This window comes from Panthera uncia (assembly GCF_023721935.1).
Source record: "Panthera uncia isolate 11264 chromosome A3 unlocalized genomic scaffold, Puncia_PCG_1.0 HiC_scaffold_11, whole genome shotgun sequence".
Classification (NCBI taxonomy): domain Eukaryota; kingdom Metazoa; phylum Chordata; class Mammalia; order Carnivora; family Felidae; genus Panthera; species Panthera uncia.
In genome coordinates, this window is record NW_026057578.1 from 56,535,756 (window position 1) to 56,553,907 (window position 18,152).

An 18,152-nucleotide genomic window follows, 5' to 3' on the forward strand; every position below is an offset into this window, starting at 1 on the left:
AATGTAATCATTTGGGATTAGCTTTTTTGCGACGCTTTAAGATTCATCCAAGTTATTGCATCTCGGTAGTGAACTCTTTTTTACTGCCGAGAAGTATTTAATCTTTCTCATGTACAGCTATTATTGACTTGGCCTGTGCCAGTTACCACTTTGTTAGCTGTCAGCCCCGGATTCACCATTCAGTATCTACTCTGCGTGATGGACGAGAGAGTTTTGGAGAATTTATCCTTTACAGTGAGTGCAATGTTGAGCTCCGTCAGTAGAGGGGGCTGGAGGGGCATTGCATGAGGGTCTTCCTGAGTCCAGGTGCCGAATGCCGCATTTTTCTTGCTTGAGCTGTATGGACCATCAGTCAGCAGCGTGGGCGTGTGAGACATCTGTGGGGCCCTACCCAAGCCGTGCACCCAGAGGAAGCAGTCTCTCTTGGCCTAAGTCAGGTGGCCACCTGCCCACGGCCTCCTGACATGGACACCACCCTCCAATTCTTCATGCCCAAGGTGGCACTCCACATGCCCCTGTGCACCCCCACACCAGCTGCAGCTCTCCTTTGTTCTCTGAAGCTCCCGACACTGTGTGTTCCAGACCTCATTCCCCCAGCCATGTCCATGTCTCAGGTCTGTCCGCCAGCCACGGTTTGCCATGTCCCAGAGGTCTGCTTGCTGTCTTCCAGCAACCGTGGACCAGCTCTGACACAGGCAACCAAGAGAACTTTGCCATTCAGTGGGCAGTACCACACTTTCTCTAACAACATCTGAACCCCAGATGGGAGAAGGGCCCCCCCAAGTCTGTCTTCCTAGTCTCTTTTGGCCCTGATATAGTCTGGAGTTCTATTCACGTGTTTTACTCTCTTATAGCCAAATAATTCTTTATATTAAAACTTCCCTTTTAAGACTACTGTGTGGTTTCAGTCTTCTGATTGGACCCAAACGGATACACTAGTTGAAGGTCACTGAGTTTTTTCCAGATATTAATGATGATGAATAGAACTGCTATAAATATCCATGTACAGGTTTTGTGTGCGTGTGAACATAAGTTTTTATTTCTCTGGGGTAGATTATCTAGGAATGGGATTTCTGGGATATATAATTAAGTGGATTTTCACTTTATAAGGAATTGTTAAGCTTTTCTCAGGGTGCCTTCACCATTTTTCATTCTCACCAGGAGTGCATGAGAGTTCCAGTTGTTCCAAATCATCGCCTGAATTTGGGATTGTCAGATTTCTTTTCTTTTTCTTTTTCTTTTCTTTTCTTTTTTCTTTTCTTTTCTTTCTTTTCTCTTCTTTTCTTTTCCTTCCTTTCCTTTCCTCCTTTTTTTTTTCCCTTTTTTTAATTTTTATTTTTTGGCCATTTTAGTTTGTCATTTTAATTTGTGTTTTTCTAATAGATGATGGGTTTTTTTCATGTGTTTTTTGCCATTTGTATATCAATGAATTGTCTAAGTTTTTTGCTTCTCTTTAATTAAGTGGTTTGCTTTTTATTATTGAATTTAGAAAGATCTTTATATATTCTGGATCCAAGTCTTTTGTTGGATGTGTGATTTTTCAAATATTTTCTACCAGTTTAAAGCTTGTGCTCTCGTTTGTTTAATAGCATTTTTCTCAAAACAAAGGTTTTTAATTTTGTCAAAGTCCAATTTATCAGTCTTTTTCTTATAGTTCATCTTTTGGTGACATATCTAAGAACTCTTTGCCTAATCTCAGGTCATGTTTTCTTCTAAATGTTTTATAGGTTTAGGTTTTACATTTGGATGCATGGCCTATTTTTGAGTTAATGTCTGCATAAGGTATGAAGTTCATCTTATCACATATCTATGCCCAATTATCCAACACCATTTGTTTAAAACTCTGTCTTTCATCACTGAATTACCTCAGAAACTTTATCAAAATTCAACAAGCCATATTTGTGTGGGCATATTTTTACAATTTTGACTCTGTTCCATTTTTTCACTTTGCCAGTATCACACTGTCTTAATTGCTGTAATTGTAAATTGATTTATAAAATTGAGTAATGTAACTCCTCCAACTTTCTTTTTCAAATTGCTTTGGTTATTCCAGATGATTTACCTTTTCATATAATTTTCAAATCAGTTTGCCTGTATCTATAAAAAAAATCTTGCTTGGATATTGATTGAAATTGTATTAAATTTCTAAATCAGTTTGGGGAGAATTGCTGATTTGAGAATATGTTGAGTTTTTATGTAAATGCACATGCTATGCCTCTCCATTTATTCAATTGTTCTTTGATTTCTTTCATAAGAATTTTGTATTTTTCAGTGTACAGAACATCCACACATTCTGTGGATTTATCTCTTAAGTAATTCTTTTTGGAGGTAACTGTAGTAAATGATAATGCTTTATAATTTTAGGTTTTGAATGGTTTATTTCTAAAGATAGAAATATATTTGATTTGGGGCACCTGAGTGACTCAGTTGGTTGAATGTACGACTCTGGCTTAGGTCATGATCTCACGGTTCATGGGTTCGAGCCCTGAGTCCAGCTTTGTGCTAACAGCTCAGAGCCTGGAGCCTGCTTCAGATTCTGTGTTTCTCTCTTCTCTCTGCCCCTCCCTCTCTCTCTCTCTCTTTCTCAAAAATAAACATTAAAAAATAAAAAATAATAATAATAATAAATAAATATATTTGGTTTCTTCATTTTCATCTTGTATCCTGAGATCTTGCTAAACTCACCCATTAGTCCTAGATTTTTTTTTTTTTGTAGCTTTCTTCCTACATAAAAATTCCTGTGTCAAGAATGAGGACAGTTTTATCTCTTCCTTTCCAAACTGCATGCATCTTATTTCTTTTTCTTGCATTATTGCACTGGTGAGGACTTTCAGTACAAGTTTGAATAGGTTGTGAGAGCAAACATCCTTGTTTTTTTCCCCAATGTTATGAAGAAAGCAAACAGTGTGTCACCATCAATAATGATCTTAGCTATAGATTTGTGTGTGTGTGTTTGTAGAGTCCTTTACCATAGTGAGAAAGTTTGTTGAGAGTTTTCATGATGAAAGGGTGGTAAATTTTGTCAGATGCTTTTTTGGAATCGGTTGATATGATTGTGTGAAGTTTCTTCTTCAGGCTGTTAATATGGAGGGTTATATTGAAAGATTTTTCAATATTAGACCAATTTTGTACACCTAGGATAAACTCTATTTGGCTATGGTATATTATTATAGTTATATATTGCTGGATTCACTTTGCTAATATTTTCTTGAATACTTTTGTGTCAGTGTTCATAAAGGACTTTGGTTGGTAGTTTTTTAATATTTTGTTTGATTTGGTATTAAGAAAATTCAGGCCACATAACATGATTTTGGAAGTGCTCCCACATTCTCTATTTTCTGGAAGAAAGTATATAAAATTGGTGGGGTTTTTCCCCCTCCTTTTTAAGTGTTTGGCAGAATTAGGCAGTGAAAACACTTGGTTCTGGAGATTTTGCTTTTGGAAATTTTAAACTGAGAGTTTAATTTATTTAATAGTTATGTGAAATTCAGTTTATCTAGCTGTGTTTTGATAGCTTTTAGGGTTTTTTTTTGAGAATTTGTTCATTTCATTTAGGTTGCCAAACACATGTCCATTGCCCATATGGTTACTCATAGTGTCCCCTTCTTATCCCCTTAGGGTGTGCAGGGTCTGTCGTGTTACCATTCATTTCATTGCTGATATTGGTAATCTGTGTCTTCTCTCTTTTTTTCTTGATCAGCGTTGCTAGGGATTTATCAATTTTATTGATCTTTTCAAAGATCCAGCTTTTAGTGTTGTTAATTTTCTTATTGTTTTGTGGTATTCAATATAATGAATATAATCAATTTATATCCTTATCTTTATTATTTCCCTTCTCTCTTGCTAAAGTGGAAATTTAGCTTATTAATTTGACATACTTTCCTTTTCTAATGTAAGTACTTACCACTTTAAAATTTTTTCAAATGTTTATTTATTTTTGAGAGAGAGAGAGAGAGAGAGAGAGAGCACGAGCAGGGGAGGAGCAAAGAGAGGGGGAGACTTAGAATCAGAAGCAGGCTCCAGGCTCTGAGCTGCCAGCACAGAGCCTGATGTGGGCTCGAACTCGTGAACTGTGAGATCATGACCTGAGCCAAAGTCAGACACTTAACTGACCAAGCCACTCAGGTGCCCCCAAAATTTCATTATTCTAATTAAAATTTTTTTCTTTGTTTGCTTTAGTTGTTTCCCAAGGCATTAAAATATAACATACTTATGTTTTCATTTTCAATTTAGAGTCAATATTTTATCACTTCAAGAGATACAAAGATAACCTTACCACCATATAAGCTCCCCTACCCTCTCTCCTTTATGTTGTAGTTAACTTACATATTACCGTAACTTACATCGAAAACCCAATCAGAAGATGTAATTTTTTGCTTTCAATGGTTATATCCTGAACATTTTAAATATTCTGTTATGCGACTTTGGATCTTGTTGAAATCCTATGTAGAATGCTATTTTTGTTTAGCAAGCAATTGACCCAGTTGGATTCAAGCCCCAAATTCTAACCAGCCTTGTGGTTTCAATGTCTGTTCTATTTCACTGTCTTTCAGTTCTATTTAGACTTATTCCATATATACACCTTTCAGTGGTCAGTCTGGAGCTCAGGAAGTAGTCTATCCTATAGTTTAATTCTCAGAGTTTATGGTATTCTATTTTTGGTCAGATTCTTGCATATGCAGCTTAGGGATGAGCCCGGGAATTTGCAAGGAACTTCATGGGTTTGCTTTCCTGACCACCTTTCTGTCTGCAATCTCTATGGCACTTTCTGGTTCTAGAGGCCTCTTAGCCTTTTTATGCAGTTCTCTGGCCAGAGTGTTGGCGTGTGTATACCCTACTCTGCAGTGCACTTCCCTGACTGCTTCTGTCTCCACACCTAAATGGTAAGAGGACAGAGAGACCAAAAAATCAAAATCAAAAAAGATTTACCACACTCTCTTGGTATCAAAGTGGACAGTTCTCCTTCCACAGAGATGTAGGCTCTCAAGGGCCCCCTTTTTGTTGGTGCCACTAAGAATATAAAAAGGAAAAAGTACGAGAGTGTTAAGAAACTCCTTTCTCGGTCTTCAAGGTGGGACAAGAGGGCTCCTTCTGGAACCTTCTGTCATTACTAATGTCCATTTGTGGGATTCACAGTGCACTGAGTCCAAGCCAAGGGATATTGGAGGAAAATAAAGTCATGGAACTTTGAACTCTTGTCTTATCATTCTGCTTTGATTTAGCTTCGGAAATCCTCAAACTGATTTCGCAAGCATTTTATTCAGGTTTTATAGCTGCAATGAGTGGGAGAGAGGGGGTGGTGTCCTTCCTACTCCATCTTACCTGGAACTGTGATCTGGAAATAATATACATAGAAAATGTAGATATTGAAATCCAGAAGAGACCAGGACAGCTGTGAGATCTGCCTGAGGAATCATCCAGGGTTACTAAGGAGTACTCTCCAGTGTGTGTTAGAGGTAGGGTGACCATCATTCAAACGAGGACACGTTTTCATTATAGTTAGGCACCAGGTGTAAGCCGGAAACAAGTCACCTTATCTAGAAAATGTAGGGGCGCCTGGGTGGCTCAGTCGGTGAAGCGGCTGACTTCGGCTCAGGTCATGATCTCGCGGTCCGTGAGTTCGAGCCCCGCGTCGGGCTCTGTGCTGACAGCTCGGAGCCTGGAGCCTGTTTCAGATTCTGTGTCTCCCTCTCTCTGACCCTCCCCCTGTCTCTCTCTGTCTCAAAAATAAATAAACGTTAAAAAAAAAAATTAAAAAAAAAAAAGAAAGAAAATGTAGAGAGAGAGAGTTATACTCTTTTCTCATTGTATTTCACTGAGTTCAGTTGTTTGATTACCATTAGTCTCCTATGTAGAGAAAATGTGCTTCTGCTGCCCACTTTGTTTTGATTGATTTGCATGTAAGAAATGTAAATAAACCTTTGTCCTAAATGCTAATTTGTCGTCTTCAGTGGATCTACTAACCTGGAAAGAGTGCGTTCTGTAAATGTTAGGCCTAGGGAAGTGCTTTTCTTTTTTTTTTTTTTTTTCTTTTATTTTGAGTATATATACAAACCTGAGGCTCAGTTTGAGTTTCTGTTAAGCTTAGAACAAAAGTCTGGACTACTGGATAGATCGGTGATAGAAAAATTTATTTTAGAATAAAGTAAACCCGGGTAAACTGGCCCAAAGAGGTTTCTGAGTCTTAGATCTCAGAGAGCGGCTGGCAGGAAAACCAGGGATTCTGACCATCACCATAGCACAACGGCACAATGACAGTGTGGATTCTTCCCCACTGAGACCCTACAATGAGCCTTCCCACAAGAAACTTCCTCCAGGAATAATTTATACCTTTTAACTCATCTTTAACTTTATCACTGAAATTCCCAACAAGGATGTTTCTCGGTGCCAAGGCCGCAGTGGTTTTTATGATGTGGGAGCCTTTGCGGAAAAAGAGCTCAAGACCATTTCATACAGGCTCCAAGTGGTAGCCAGATGACAGTGACTTTTAGCCACTCTGAACTTGGATCGTGTCCGTACCAGTGACTGTGACACATTACATCTGAATGAGTCCAGAAGTTGCTAGTCTTTAGGCTCAAATGAATCATTCCACTCAGGCGAGGACAGAGCATGAAGGTTTTATATCCCTACGTGACTAGAACACTGTTTTAACTCTAGCTGGAACTGGAATCCCCATAAGGAAAACAGACTATGAGAGTGAAATCCACCTTTTCTCTCCTGGTGCTCCAGCATCCTGCCTTGTTACTTAGGACTCCACTGAGATCATTCGGTCAGGAAGCACATACAAGGAGTGCCAGCCTTGATGGGCAAAGAGCTCAGACTAAAGCTCTGTTCAAGCTCCATTCTTGCTGTCTTTTAACCAGTTTCTACATTTACTTACCAAACTCTTACCTTGGCTGCTAGCTCTTGTCACTGTCTTTCTACTTTGTACGTATGTGCTGGCCCATTCCTTGCCTCCTCATTGGCCTGAGCATTTTGGCCTAGTTCGTTCCTACTTTCAGCAGCCCAGGGTAAGGTTGGGGACCTCCTGCCCTGCACCAAGGCCAAGGGGATGAGGAGATGCTGAGGTTAGCCCTACTCTGCTCTCCAAGCCTTGTGTCTAGCACAGGGCTGCACTGCCCACCAGAAGGGTCTCCTTCCTCTATTTCACCTGCTTACAGGGGGTGCTTCTGGCAGGGACAGAGTAGAGATTGACTGGGGCCCTGTCTGCCCCTTGCCCCCCCCCCCCCCGCTCCCTCCCCGGTGTCTGCCTTTCCTACTTGCTTTCTGTGCTCCAGAGTTAATGGGTGGACATTGAATAAAAATTGTTTTGTGTTGCTTTGTTTTTACAGGGAAGATTTAGGTAAAGTTCAAATCAATCGCTCCTAATAAAATAATATTTATTTGGTTGCAAATATATATAATTTATATGTACAATCCATAGTAGACGTGACAGCCAATAGGTAGCCCAATGCAGAAGCGGCTGTATCTGCCACTTCTGTTCAGACCCCTTGGCAAATCTTAAGAGCGTTGTGTGCTGAACGTGTGCATGCGTCTGCAGAATTTACTCTTCCTCTGTCCAGAGGAAATCAGAAGCTCTAACCACAGTTTCGGGGTCATTGCTTTGCCTGTCAGGCTTGCTCGGGGTCGGCAAAACACTCTCCATCTTATGTCAGCCCGATTCATGCTCTGTGCTCTGTCCATCAACGTCTCTACTCGCCCAGGGACTGAGGGCAGGTGGTTCAGGGTCTGCTTTACCATTCTGTAGGCTGGGAGCTCCTCCCAGTGGCTTCTGTTTTACGGAATCATTTCCAGTGGAAAAATATTCAGGCATAATTCTGAGATGGTTCCACCTGAATCCTTTGGAGTTTTTCACCGGCATGTGGTAGCGCATCTGAGTCCAGAACCTGGAATTGGGAGGGACCGATTTTAAGCCTCTCCAAGTGACGGTAGGCAAAACCCGGAGAGCTTTTTTCACCAGATGAGGTAGAGACTCTGGCTCTTGGAAGGAACAGAACTTAATTAAAATTAGTTTCAGTGTTTGGTCATCCAAGGCAAGATTCACTGCTGCTTGTAGTTCAAAGACACTGGGTCCGTTGACATAGTTGGGGCTCAAGATAAATATTCCTCTTCTACTTTTCTTAATAATGTTTACGATGTCTTCTGCATATGCTGGAAATAAGGAATTGAATCATTTGCTATTGTATTGCTGAACCCGGAGTCTCCATAACCCCAAATCTCCCAGACCTACCCAGAGAGTTCCCTGCAAAGGTTTTTAGGGAAGGAGGAAAGGAAGCTTGGTTTGCTATGTCGCTTTCCTGTATCAACTCTATGGACAGTTGAAGATACACTCAAGTATCTGGGGACTCTCTACTCTACATTCCTCTCTTTGTGTTCTGTCTCTTCAAACTGTCACTCCCTCTAGGAGAAGACCTTGTTGGCACCAGTCAGGCTGGGATAACAGAGGGGCATGGGATGTCCCAGGCTCCCTGGTGGGGTGTCCGAGGCAGAGGAAATGGGGGGAAGGAATGATGTCTGTACATCTGGTGAGTGGCAAGAACTGCGCCCCGCCTCACCCAATGCTGACACTTGTGGCCAGCAGCATCCTTTTTTTTTTTTTTAATAGATTTATTTATTTATTTATTTATCTATTTATTTATTTATTTATTTTCAAATTATATATACTATTTTTAATTTTTTTAATTTTTTTTTATATATGAAGTTTATTGTCAAATTGGTTTCCATACAACACCCAGTGCTCATCCCAAAAGGTGCCCTCCTCGATACCCATCACCCACCCTCCCCTCCCTCCCACCCCCCATCAACCCTCAGTTTGTTCTCAGTTTTTAAGAGTCTCTTATGCTTTGGCTCTCTTCCACTCTAACCTCTTTTTTTTTTTCCTTCCGTTCCCCCATGGGTTTCTGTTAAGTTTCTCAGGATCCACATAAGAGTGAAACCATATGGTATCTGTCTTTCTCTGTATGGCTTATTTCACTTAGCATAACCCTCTCCAGTTCCATTCACGTTGCTACAAAGGGCCATATTTCATTCTTTCTCATTGCCACGTAGTACTCCATTGTGTATATAAACCACAATTTCTTTATCCATTCATCAGTTGATGGACATTTAAGCTCTTTCCATAATTTGGCTATTGTGGAGAGTGCTGCTATAAACATTGGGGTACAAGTGCCCCTATGCATCAGTACTCCTGTATCCCTTGGGTAAATTCCTAGCAGTGCTATTGCTGGGTCATAGGGTAGGTCTATTTTTAATTTTCTGAGGAACCTCCACATTGCTTTCCAGAGCGGCTGCACCAATTTGCATTCCCACCAACAGTGCAAGAGGGTTCCCGTTTCTCCACATCCTCTCCAGCATCTATAGTCTCCTGATTTGTTCATTTTTGTGGCCAGCAGAGTCCTACAAAGCAGGGAGACCACCTGTTCAGATTGACAGAGGTGACTTCCTACAGGGGACCCAGGAGCAATATCTTGTTCTGGAAGGCATCCCTAGGGCCCAATAATTTTTTTTTTTCTGAAGATGGCTTATTCTTGGATGATGCAGCACATCTCTGCAATGTATGTTTTTCTGTGTTGTTGCCCAGCATGTTCTAAGCTCATGAAATATTCCAGAGGGTGTATATCCCAACAGAAGGAATAGCAGGGAAGCCCATAGAGCACTTGCATTCAACTGTTCTTTTTGTTCTATATCTTCTCTTGGCTTATAGGACCTACCTCCTCCTGGGGCCACATCTCTTTCAAGCAAACACAAGTTGTATCCATATTTGTTTTCCAAAACTTCAGGGAATAGATTCAGGGCCAAGTATTCCTCATGCAGAGATGAAGTGGCCTCACTCTCAAAAGAGCTCCATTTCGCATAGGATACGAAAGCATCAAATACCTTTTTATCTGAGGAAGAGAAATGTTAGGGAAAAAAAGTCAGCCATTTACGTTTTTCTCACTATCGTGGCATATCTACACGTGCTGGAGTCATATGGCAAATGGGCAAGAATTAAGTGCCGGGCTCCTTACTGAATTGATTTAACAATAAAAAGCAGCAGCTGCGTCCAATTCAGAATCACACTGCTGAGCCGTATCGATTGCCCAACCAAATTCGAATTCTGATTTATGACGCGGTCCTGCATTTTCACTGGGGTCAGATCAAACAGTTGCAGCTTCTGTGATTAAATCATATTAGTCAGGGGTTCCTCTGGGTTTTTTTTTTTTTTTTTTTCTTTGCAGTGTTGCTGTCTCATGAGTTACACATCAAAGAAGAGTCTGTTCCATCAAAGCATGATAATATCCAGCAAGCGGAGCACGGCCAAGACCCAGCACCTTGCACGTGAACGAGAGAGCTGACGGCACATGTACCTCTATTAGAATCCCCGCCGTGTAAAATGAGATCATAGTAACTCCCTGGCAGACTGTCTTCAGGGTTGCATGATATAACGTATATAAAGCGCGTGGTGTCTGGCTCACAGCAGGGCACAAGATAAATATCCACTCCCCCCTGCCTTCCAGATGGGAAACTCTATTTATGAAACTTGTTTTAGGATATTTGTAAAGTCTCATGTGCCTCTGTTGAGTCGATTAGTACAAATTCACGTTGATTACTGGGATGTGCTACCGAACTAACCAAGAGAGGCAGAAAATCTCAAAAGTTCGCTCATGGGCTTCAGAGTCTGGACATACCCATTTGGTGTCATATTCCAGTGCTTTGCACAATGGCTGGCAAATAGCAGTGTTACAAAATAGCAAACAATAGCGCCGGTGGCTGATGTGATGGGCAGAACGCTTGCTTAATGTGGACGGAAGAAGAGGCCTTCCTGGATGGAAATGCCAGCAAAAGAAGAAGAAGAAGGAGTGGAGGAGGTCCAGGAGACAAGAAAGGGACCCGGGAGGCTCATCTGGGAAGCGCCTCATTGCCCAGGTGGGAAGGAGGAGGCTCATGGGGCATGGCCGGCAGGAAGTGTTGTGCATTTTAAATGTGTGAGACACCACAGTCACCTCGGATTCCTTCCACGTCCCTGTGAAACTCCAACAGGCTTGGATTTTTCTATCATCTGGAGACATTTACATTTCTTTAGTAAGAAAATTAACAAATGGGAGTATTAGAGCTCTCTTAGGTCCTCTGCAACTCTGACATTCTGCATCTCTCTAAAATTTTGGATATTCGGCATTAACTTCAAAGGACACAGCCGTTTTGCTGTAAAACATTAGATTAGCTACAGAGGGCACTGAATCACCGTGCTTGAAAACCGGCGTCTGCGTCCTCATCAGGGTAGTGTCTTGTGCAAAGTAAAAAGAGAAAGGGCAGATTTAAAAGTGTCACAGTTGATTGGCTCTTTTGTACAAGCTCTAGAATCTTAAGATAAATAACATTTTAGTAAAGGAAATATAAATCTTTTAGGGGGATGATTGAGGCATTGGCTAAATAATTTGTTCAATTCAAAAACGCTAAGAAGCTAATTAAAAAAATAAATCTCAAAAAACACTCTTGGCTGACGGGTTTCTAGCGTGAATTTTCAATAATTAGTTGAAAGGAAGGTATGATTGATGCATCTCGACTTCTCCTTTTCCTGTAAATCTGACAGCTTTTCGCTGCATTCCCGGCGTGGGAGGAGCAGCGGTGTGGGAATTAATTATCCCAGGCAGGTAAGTAATTATCCCCGGATTCCAGCAGAGTGGATGCTGCCCTTTGCAAGCAAGAGAACCATCCAGTAAAACAGTACACCTAATCTTAGAGACCTCCAGGGCTAGAAAAACACACCAGCAGCTCTTCTATTCTAAAGAAGCACTATCATCCTGTCTCCTGGGGAAATGGGCAGACAGCTCCATTAATTGTAATAGTGGTTGCCTTTTACAGAGTGTCACATGTTTGGGGACATTGCCACCATCTTCAAGCCCCTCATTTTACAGATGAGGCTGAGGTAATAGCTAATGGGGGCTCTGAGCCAAATCACCTGGGTCCAAATCCTGAGTTCTAACACCATCTTGCAGTTCGGTTTTGGGCACGCGATTTTACGTCTCTCTGTCTGATTGCAGGATTCAAGTGACAAAGTACCTAATACACCTGACTGGCATGGACTGTTTACCACATGCTAGATGCTGTTCTAAATGACAAATATTTCTTAACCCAATGGGTCCTCATAGATTTCATCGTGATTGTGATCATAATCCCTTTTTCCAGAAGAGGAAACTAAGTCATGGAGATGTTAGCTCATCTGTCATATTGCGTCAGGTTGGTGAGCAGAGAGATTGTTTTCGAGCCCAACATGCTCTGCAATAGCATCGTTGATCAGCAAGATTCCTGGAAACTGGAATGAAAAGAAATTTTTTCTCCACCTGTTCCCAGTTCTCCCAGGTTGAGCCACCACACCTGGAAGGAGGTTTAAAAGGCTGAGGGGCATGACTTTATCCATCAGGGAACATCCATTTCTTGAGCTTCTCCCTCTAAGTCTGAGAAGAAATGTCAGAGGCAGGTCGGGGTCACCTTACCCCCAAATGTCTCATCCTTGTTCTGGTAGGTTCGGTACAGCAGCACTATTTCAATCCAGTACATGTAGAGCAGAGCACCTGTGGTCAGCACGCCTGCCAGGCTCATGACGGTACCAAGTAGGATGTAGATGAACACCACTGGGGGAAACACGGTAGCCATGAACAAATGTCTCTGCGAGACCACATTTGGGTTGACGCTGTGGGCCCCCCAGCGCCTTCTCAGGCTCTATTATTTTCTCAAAATCACTGCTCTTGGGAGCATTCCTCTTGACTCTGGAAACACTTAAAATCGTATCTTGAGGGAACTGTCTTACAATGAACTGGAAAGAACCCACGGGAATGGCACGTTCCTGAACAGGAAACGGATGGGGAAACTAATCATGGTCACTTTTAGTTATTTTTTCCCCCATAAACCTCCACAAAACCCATTCGCATCCTTCTCATTGCATATTATAAATTATCTTCATGCCCTATCTTCCCTACAAAAGTCTAAACTTCCTGAGGCCAGGAGGCACGCATGGCTCGGTTTCACACTCTTCACGGTACCTAACGCGTGAGAACTTTCACATGCCTCTCCTGACGGGAGCCCCACTACAGAGCATCCACAACACCGAGCACAAGTTTTGTCTTATTTAAGCCTCACTAGCTGTCAAAACTTGCTTGTTCTGTAATCAGTTCTTAATTGAATGAATGAATGATATCAACTCCATCACGGAGTATCTTCTTAAGGAAATTTCAAAGCTATTCTTTATCAGGAATTTCCACTCCTCCTGTCAAAGACTATGGTCTGTGATACACACATATCACTCTGAGCAGTGAGCAAGATGACTCTTCTCTCCTCCACTCTCCAGTACCCTACCATCATGGTCTCTGGATTCAGAAGCCAGGAAAAGAAAACCCTGAAAGGGAGCTAGGTCCTAGCACAATACCTGTTACACAAGACATGCCCTTTAGGTGTTTGTAGAATAACGGATGAGTGAATGAATGAATGAATGGTTGGCAGGCTTTTCCAACACAGGCCCCGTACAAAGAGTATTAGTCAAGAGGACCAGTTCTGGATCACTGTGATGTGATTGTGATTTTGTGATTACTAGTGATGTGTCCTTGGTCAAAGTATTAAATGGTTTAATATGAGCAAAATGCATAATGTCTGGCTTCTCACAAATGTTAATTGCTATCATCATCAACATCATCAGCAGGATATTTCTTTAGGAAAATTCCTCTCCTTTCAGATAAAAGCAGTTGTGTGCCTTCTGCGGCCACCTTCCAGGCTTACCTCCTTTCTTTTCTCTCAGCTGGATGGACTGGGTCGTGTTCCCGATGGAGTTCTGGGCAAAGCAAACAAACTTCCGGTGAAGATCCCTCTGAGTGACTTCTTTCAAGTGGACAACACGCTCTATAACGTCATCCTTTTTGGTGTGTTTAACTCTAGGAAAGAAGGGGAAATACCCCATTCATTCAGCAGCATAAATTGACCACTTTTGCAGTATTTGGAATTCTTATTAGTGGCCAACAGTTTGGATTTCGGGAGAGCTATCGGATCAAAGCATAGAAGGAGATGCCAGAAGACCATAAGATGGTCAGAGGGGGTTCATTTTTGATTATTGAATCTTCTGGGCATCGTTTTATGCATCACCAGAATTTAATTTACTGTGGGCCTCATCTGACCTCCATTACGCGAAGCATTCTCCTTGAAAACAGACTATAATAATAATTTAAGAATAATGTTGAACATGATGCACTTCCACCAAGGGCTGACCATGTTTCTCTGCTCACTCATTTTTTTTTAATATTTATTTATTTATTTGAGAGAGAGAGAGAGAGAACAAGTGGGGGACGGGTAGAAAGAGAGGGAAACACAGAATCTAAAGCAGGCTCCAGGCTCCAAGCTATCAGCACAGAGCCTGATGCAGGGCTTGAACCCATGAGCTGTGAGATCGTGACCTGAACTGAAGTGGGAAACTTAACCAACTGAGCCACCCAGGCTCCCCGTCTCACTCTTTTTTTAATGTTTATTTATTTTGAAAGAGAGGGAGAGAGTAGGGGAGGGGCAGAGAGAAAGGGAGAGAGAGAGAATCCCACTAGGCTCCACGCTCAGCATGGAGCCAGATGTGGGGCTTGATCCCACAAACTGTGAGATCATAACCTGAGCTGAAATCAAGAGTCAGACGCTTAACCACTGAGCCACCCAGGTGCCCTTGTGCTCACCCTTTTTAACACTAAATGTAGACTATCAAGTATCCTTCATTCCTCACAGGAACCCCCACAAGGTAAGAGTATGGTCGTCCTAACTTGGCCAGCAACGCAGACCAGGCATAGAAGGTAGGTGACCGTGCATGGTCACTCTGCTTGGAAGTGGCAGCCCATGCTCTGGGTCTGGGCCATTCTGCCCCATCCAGCAAGTTGTAAGTCTCAGTATTTATGCACAATTTGTGTTCTCTAAGGTTGCCAATCTACAGTCTCTCTTTACTAGCTAAGGCATCTTGCCTGGGTGGATGATATTTTAGGCTGTGTTGCTTGGAACCCTACAATACCAACACTTATTCACTGAATATTTCCTACCAATCAGGAACCGTGATGACCTTCTCACCTCTACTGTATCTACTCCGTACAGGGACCTAGTAAAGTGGACGTAAGTGTCCACAGATTACAGATGGTACAGTGGAAGCTTACAGGGGTCAAGTGTCACATTGCCAGGGGGTGGAAAACAGAAATCCAAACCCAAATAAGTTGTGTGACTTCCCTTGTCTTAGAAGCTCCTGATAACTTTTATTGCTGTTCTCAAAATTCATCCTTTATTTTTTCGTAATGACATAAACTTTTCAAAATGATATTACATTTGTTCATTGAAATCTTTTTAAAATTCAGAAGGACGTGCTTAATACACAGTCTATTACTGTGGAACGGATCTTGGAAAGATGAGGGACTCTGTTTTTTAGTGACAGGCCTGACCAATCGGATTGAAACCCATAATCCCGCCAGCGGCCGGAGTCCAGTTTTGTGAGGCACTGGATAGCTCTGAATAACAGAGTTTTCCTTTCTATTGAGCCCAACCGTCTTCCCCGTAAATTCTGTCCACTAATCTGGACAACAAACTAAGCCTCGTTTCCATAAAACACTGTGGTTTCCAAGTACTTCAAGATATCTCACCTCTGCATTTCCTTTTCCAGGTTGGATTTCTTCAACTATTCCTCGCTTCACATATTTTTGGTCAGAATCCTTATTATTGTGCATTTTCCTCTCCATACATTCCAGACTGTTAATGACTCTGCATATTTGGATCCCTGAACTCACCACTACTCTAAATGAATGACACTGGGAAAAATGGGGTGTGGGCAGAGGGCAGCATTCTTTCCCATTGGTTGGACGCGCTACTTCTCTTCTGCCATCCTGGCTCGGTATGTCTGTCTTCTTGTCAGCTTGATGTTTAAACGTCAAACTGTTGCTATAAACTCAACTTTAGGGGCACCTTGGTGGCTCCGTTTGGTTGAGCGTCCAACTTTTGATTTCCACTCAGGTCATAACTCTCTGTTGGTGGGATGGTTCGTGGGATCCAACATGGCTTGGGTCCCGTGCTGACAGTGTGGAGCACACTTAGAATTCTCTCTCCCTCTCTCTCTGTCCCTACCTCCCTCCCCCCTCAAGATAAATAAATAAACATTACAAAAAAAAAAAAAACCCTGAGCTTTCAAACAGCTTAAATATTTCATTTTATGGCCATATTAAGAAACTGCTTCTGATCTCAGGGTTGAAAAGGATCCTGCACTTTGCGTTTCTGTCCTTTTCTATTCACCACTAGTTGGCGCCAGTGGCCACACCATCAACTGCGCGCTTGTTCACCTCGGTGAGTCCATTTTAGAGGTTTCCAAAGGTGTTTTAAAAAGTGTTCAGTGTAGGTTGCAAAGAATATGATCTGCTAATTTCCTTCTTACCTTTTCTGCTCAGGTGTTGGAACTTCCCACTCCTGGTCGGAATCTTTAATGTACCATTTTATTACAGGTTTAAAATCTCGTTGGTAGCCAAATCGTGCCGTGCAGTTAAGAGTTAAAGGCTTTCCTGAAAATGAGAGAGACACACAAAATAGGAAGGAAGTCCGTGAGGACACTTTGTCCTGTGCAGGAGGAAGACGCCATCCGAACACTGTTCACTGCTGCAATCACGTTTGCAGGATAAATAGGTGTGCTAGAAATAACCAAACATCTACCGGTCTTTCATTCACAAGCAAATAAGACCAGGTATGTTTCTCTCCATTGAGCAACACTTACATCTCAGACTTGTGACTCTTTGGTCACAGCGCTAAGAATTCTGATGTGGTTTGAGGGCAGACACAAATGCCCTCAATGAGGAGGGAAAATGAGAAGTCTTCTCAGTGACCAGCCTGGTCTTCTAATGCTGCTATTGAGTACATAATGTGTCAACAAAGAACATTTTACTACTAACCAACATTTGCATATTAACTTAAAATCGTGAGGTTACTGTAATGTAGCTTAAAGAAGGAATTATTTAGATATTCAGCAGTTTCTTGAACAATGCACTATGGGTGGGCATGCATGTGATGACACTACCCTCTTCCTACCCTCTTTTTCTACAAGGGGTCTCCAGATACACTCTGCCTCAAATTCAATATTTTCACCATGAAATGGTTAAGGATTCCATTAAAAATCATCTTCGCACCTTAATAATGTCCCGCCCCCGCCCTTTAGGGTTTTCAAATTCATTGAAGCTGTAGGTAACTTGGCTATTTTTGAATTATTAATGTTTTTTCTTTCCTCCTTCCTTACATTCTTGTGATGCTGTGGGTATTGCTAATGCTATACCCTGATACCGCCACCTAGTGGTCTTTTACCATAGTATCTATTTTGACATTTATTTCTATAAGTATAGATGTGTTAGCATTTAAAAGAATCACTTATTTTCTTGGAACAACCAGCACTTGGTTTTAAATAGAGAAGTTCTTATTTGGCTGTGTGGGGAAAATGTAGATGTTACTGAAGTGGATAAAATAAAAGGGGACCAGAGAAAAGTCACTTTGCCCCTCTACACAAAAAAGACACCACTTGGGAGTACAAATTACTTGGGCAGGAGATGTAGTGTTCTTCCATAGGTATCTCAAAGCCCACACCGAACACCACGTTTTTAAAGGTTAATGCTCTTCAAGGTGGTAAATCGGTTACATTTACAGATTTAATCAATGGACCTAATATACGTAACCACCTGTTTCTGGGATGAGTAAGGAGAAATCTAAAATCTATTGAACATGACCAGTTCACTAGCCACCTAACATACATTATCCTACATTTCTCACTGAAACCAGATGAGGTCAGTTTTCCTTTGTCTATTTATAGATTTAAAACCTGAGGCTTAGAAAGATTAAATAACTCTCTAAGGTCAACAAACTAGCCAGTGGCTGAGTCAAGATTCACACGGAATTCTGTTTGACTTAAAATCCCAATACTTTTTTCCTTAATATGACACTTAGACCTGCTCCCAGAAGCACAATGTCATTCAATGGTGATAATACAACCCACCTTACCAAGTTCTACTTCCAGTGTGTCCTTGATGGGGTCCAGAATATCTGGCTTGAAAATAGTGTCTTTCACTAAAAGATGAAAATAGTGATTATTATTTGCATTGGGAAATCAGAAGGCCTCCTTGCTGAAGATGTGCGTGCAAAGTAGC

At 41.6% G+C, this 18,152-nt stretch overlaps 1 protein-coding gene across 6 annotated transcripts in view; it reads right to left on the reverse strand.

Moving 5' to 3' along the window:
* Positions 1-6,497: 6,497 nt before the first annotated feature.
* Positions 6,498-18,152, reverse strand: part of IL18RAP (interleukin 18 receptor accessory protein) — a 34,426-nt gene continuing 22,771 nt past the window's right edge. For 5 of the 6 annotated variants that reach the window (XM_049651265.1, XM_049651261.1, XM_049651264.1 and 2 more), the window contains 6 exons: positions 18,007-18,072; positions 16,406-16,529; positions 13,750-13,901; positions 12,474-12,611; positions 9,711-9,884; positions 6,498-8,151 (listed from right to left, as the gene is read on the reverse strand). In XM_049651265.1, the coding sequence (XP_049507222.1) occupies positions 7,652-8,151; positions 9,711-9,884; positions 12,474-12,611; positions 13,750-13,901; positions 16,406-16,529; positions 18,007-18,072 (1,154 nt within the window). In that variant the 3' untranslated portion in view covers positions 6,498-7,651. The remainder of the gene's footprint in view (positions 8,152-9,710; positions 9,885-12,473; positions 12,612-13,749; positions 13,902-16,405; positions 16,530-18,006; positions 18,073-18,152) is intronic. The other variant, XM_049651266.1, reaches the window with a different exon arrangement.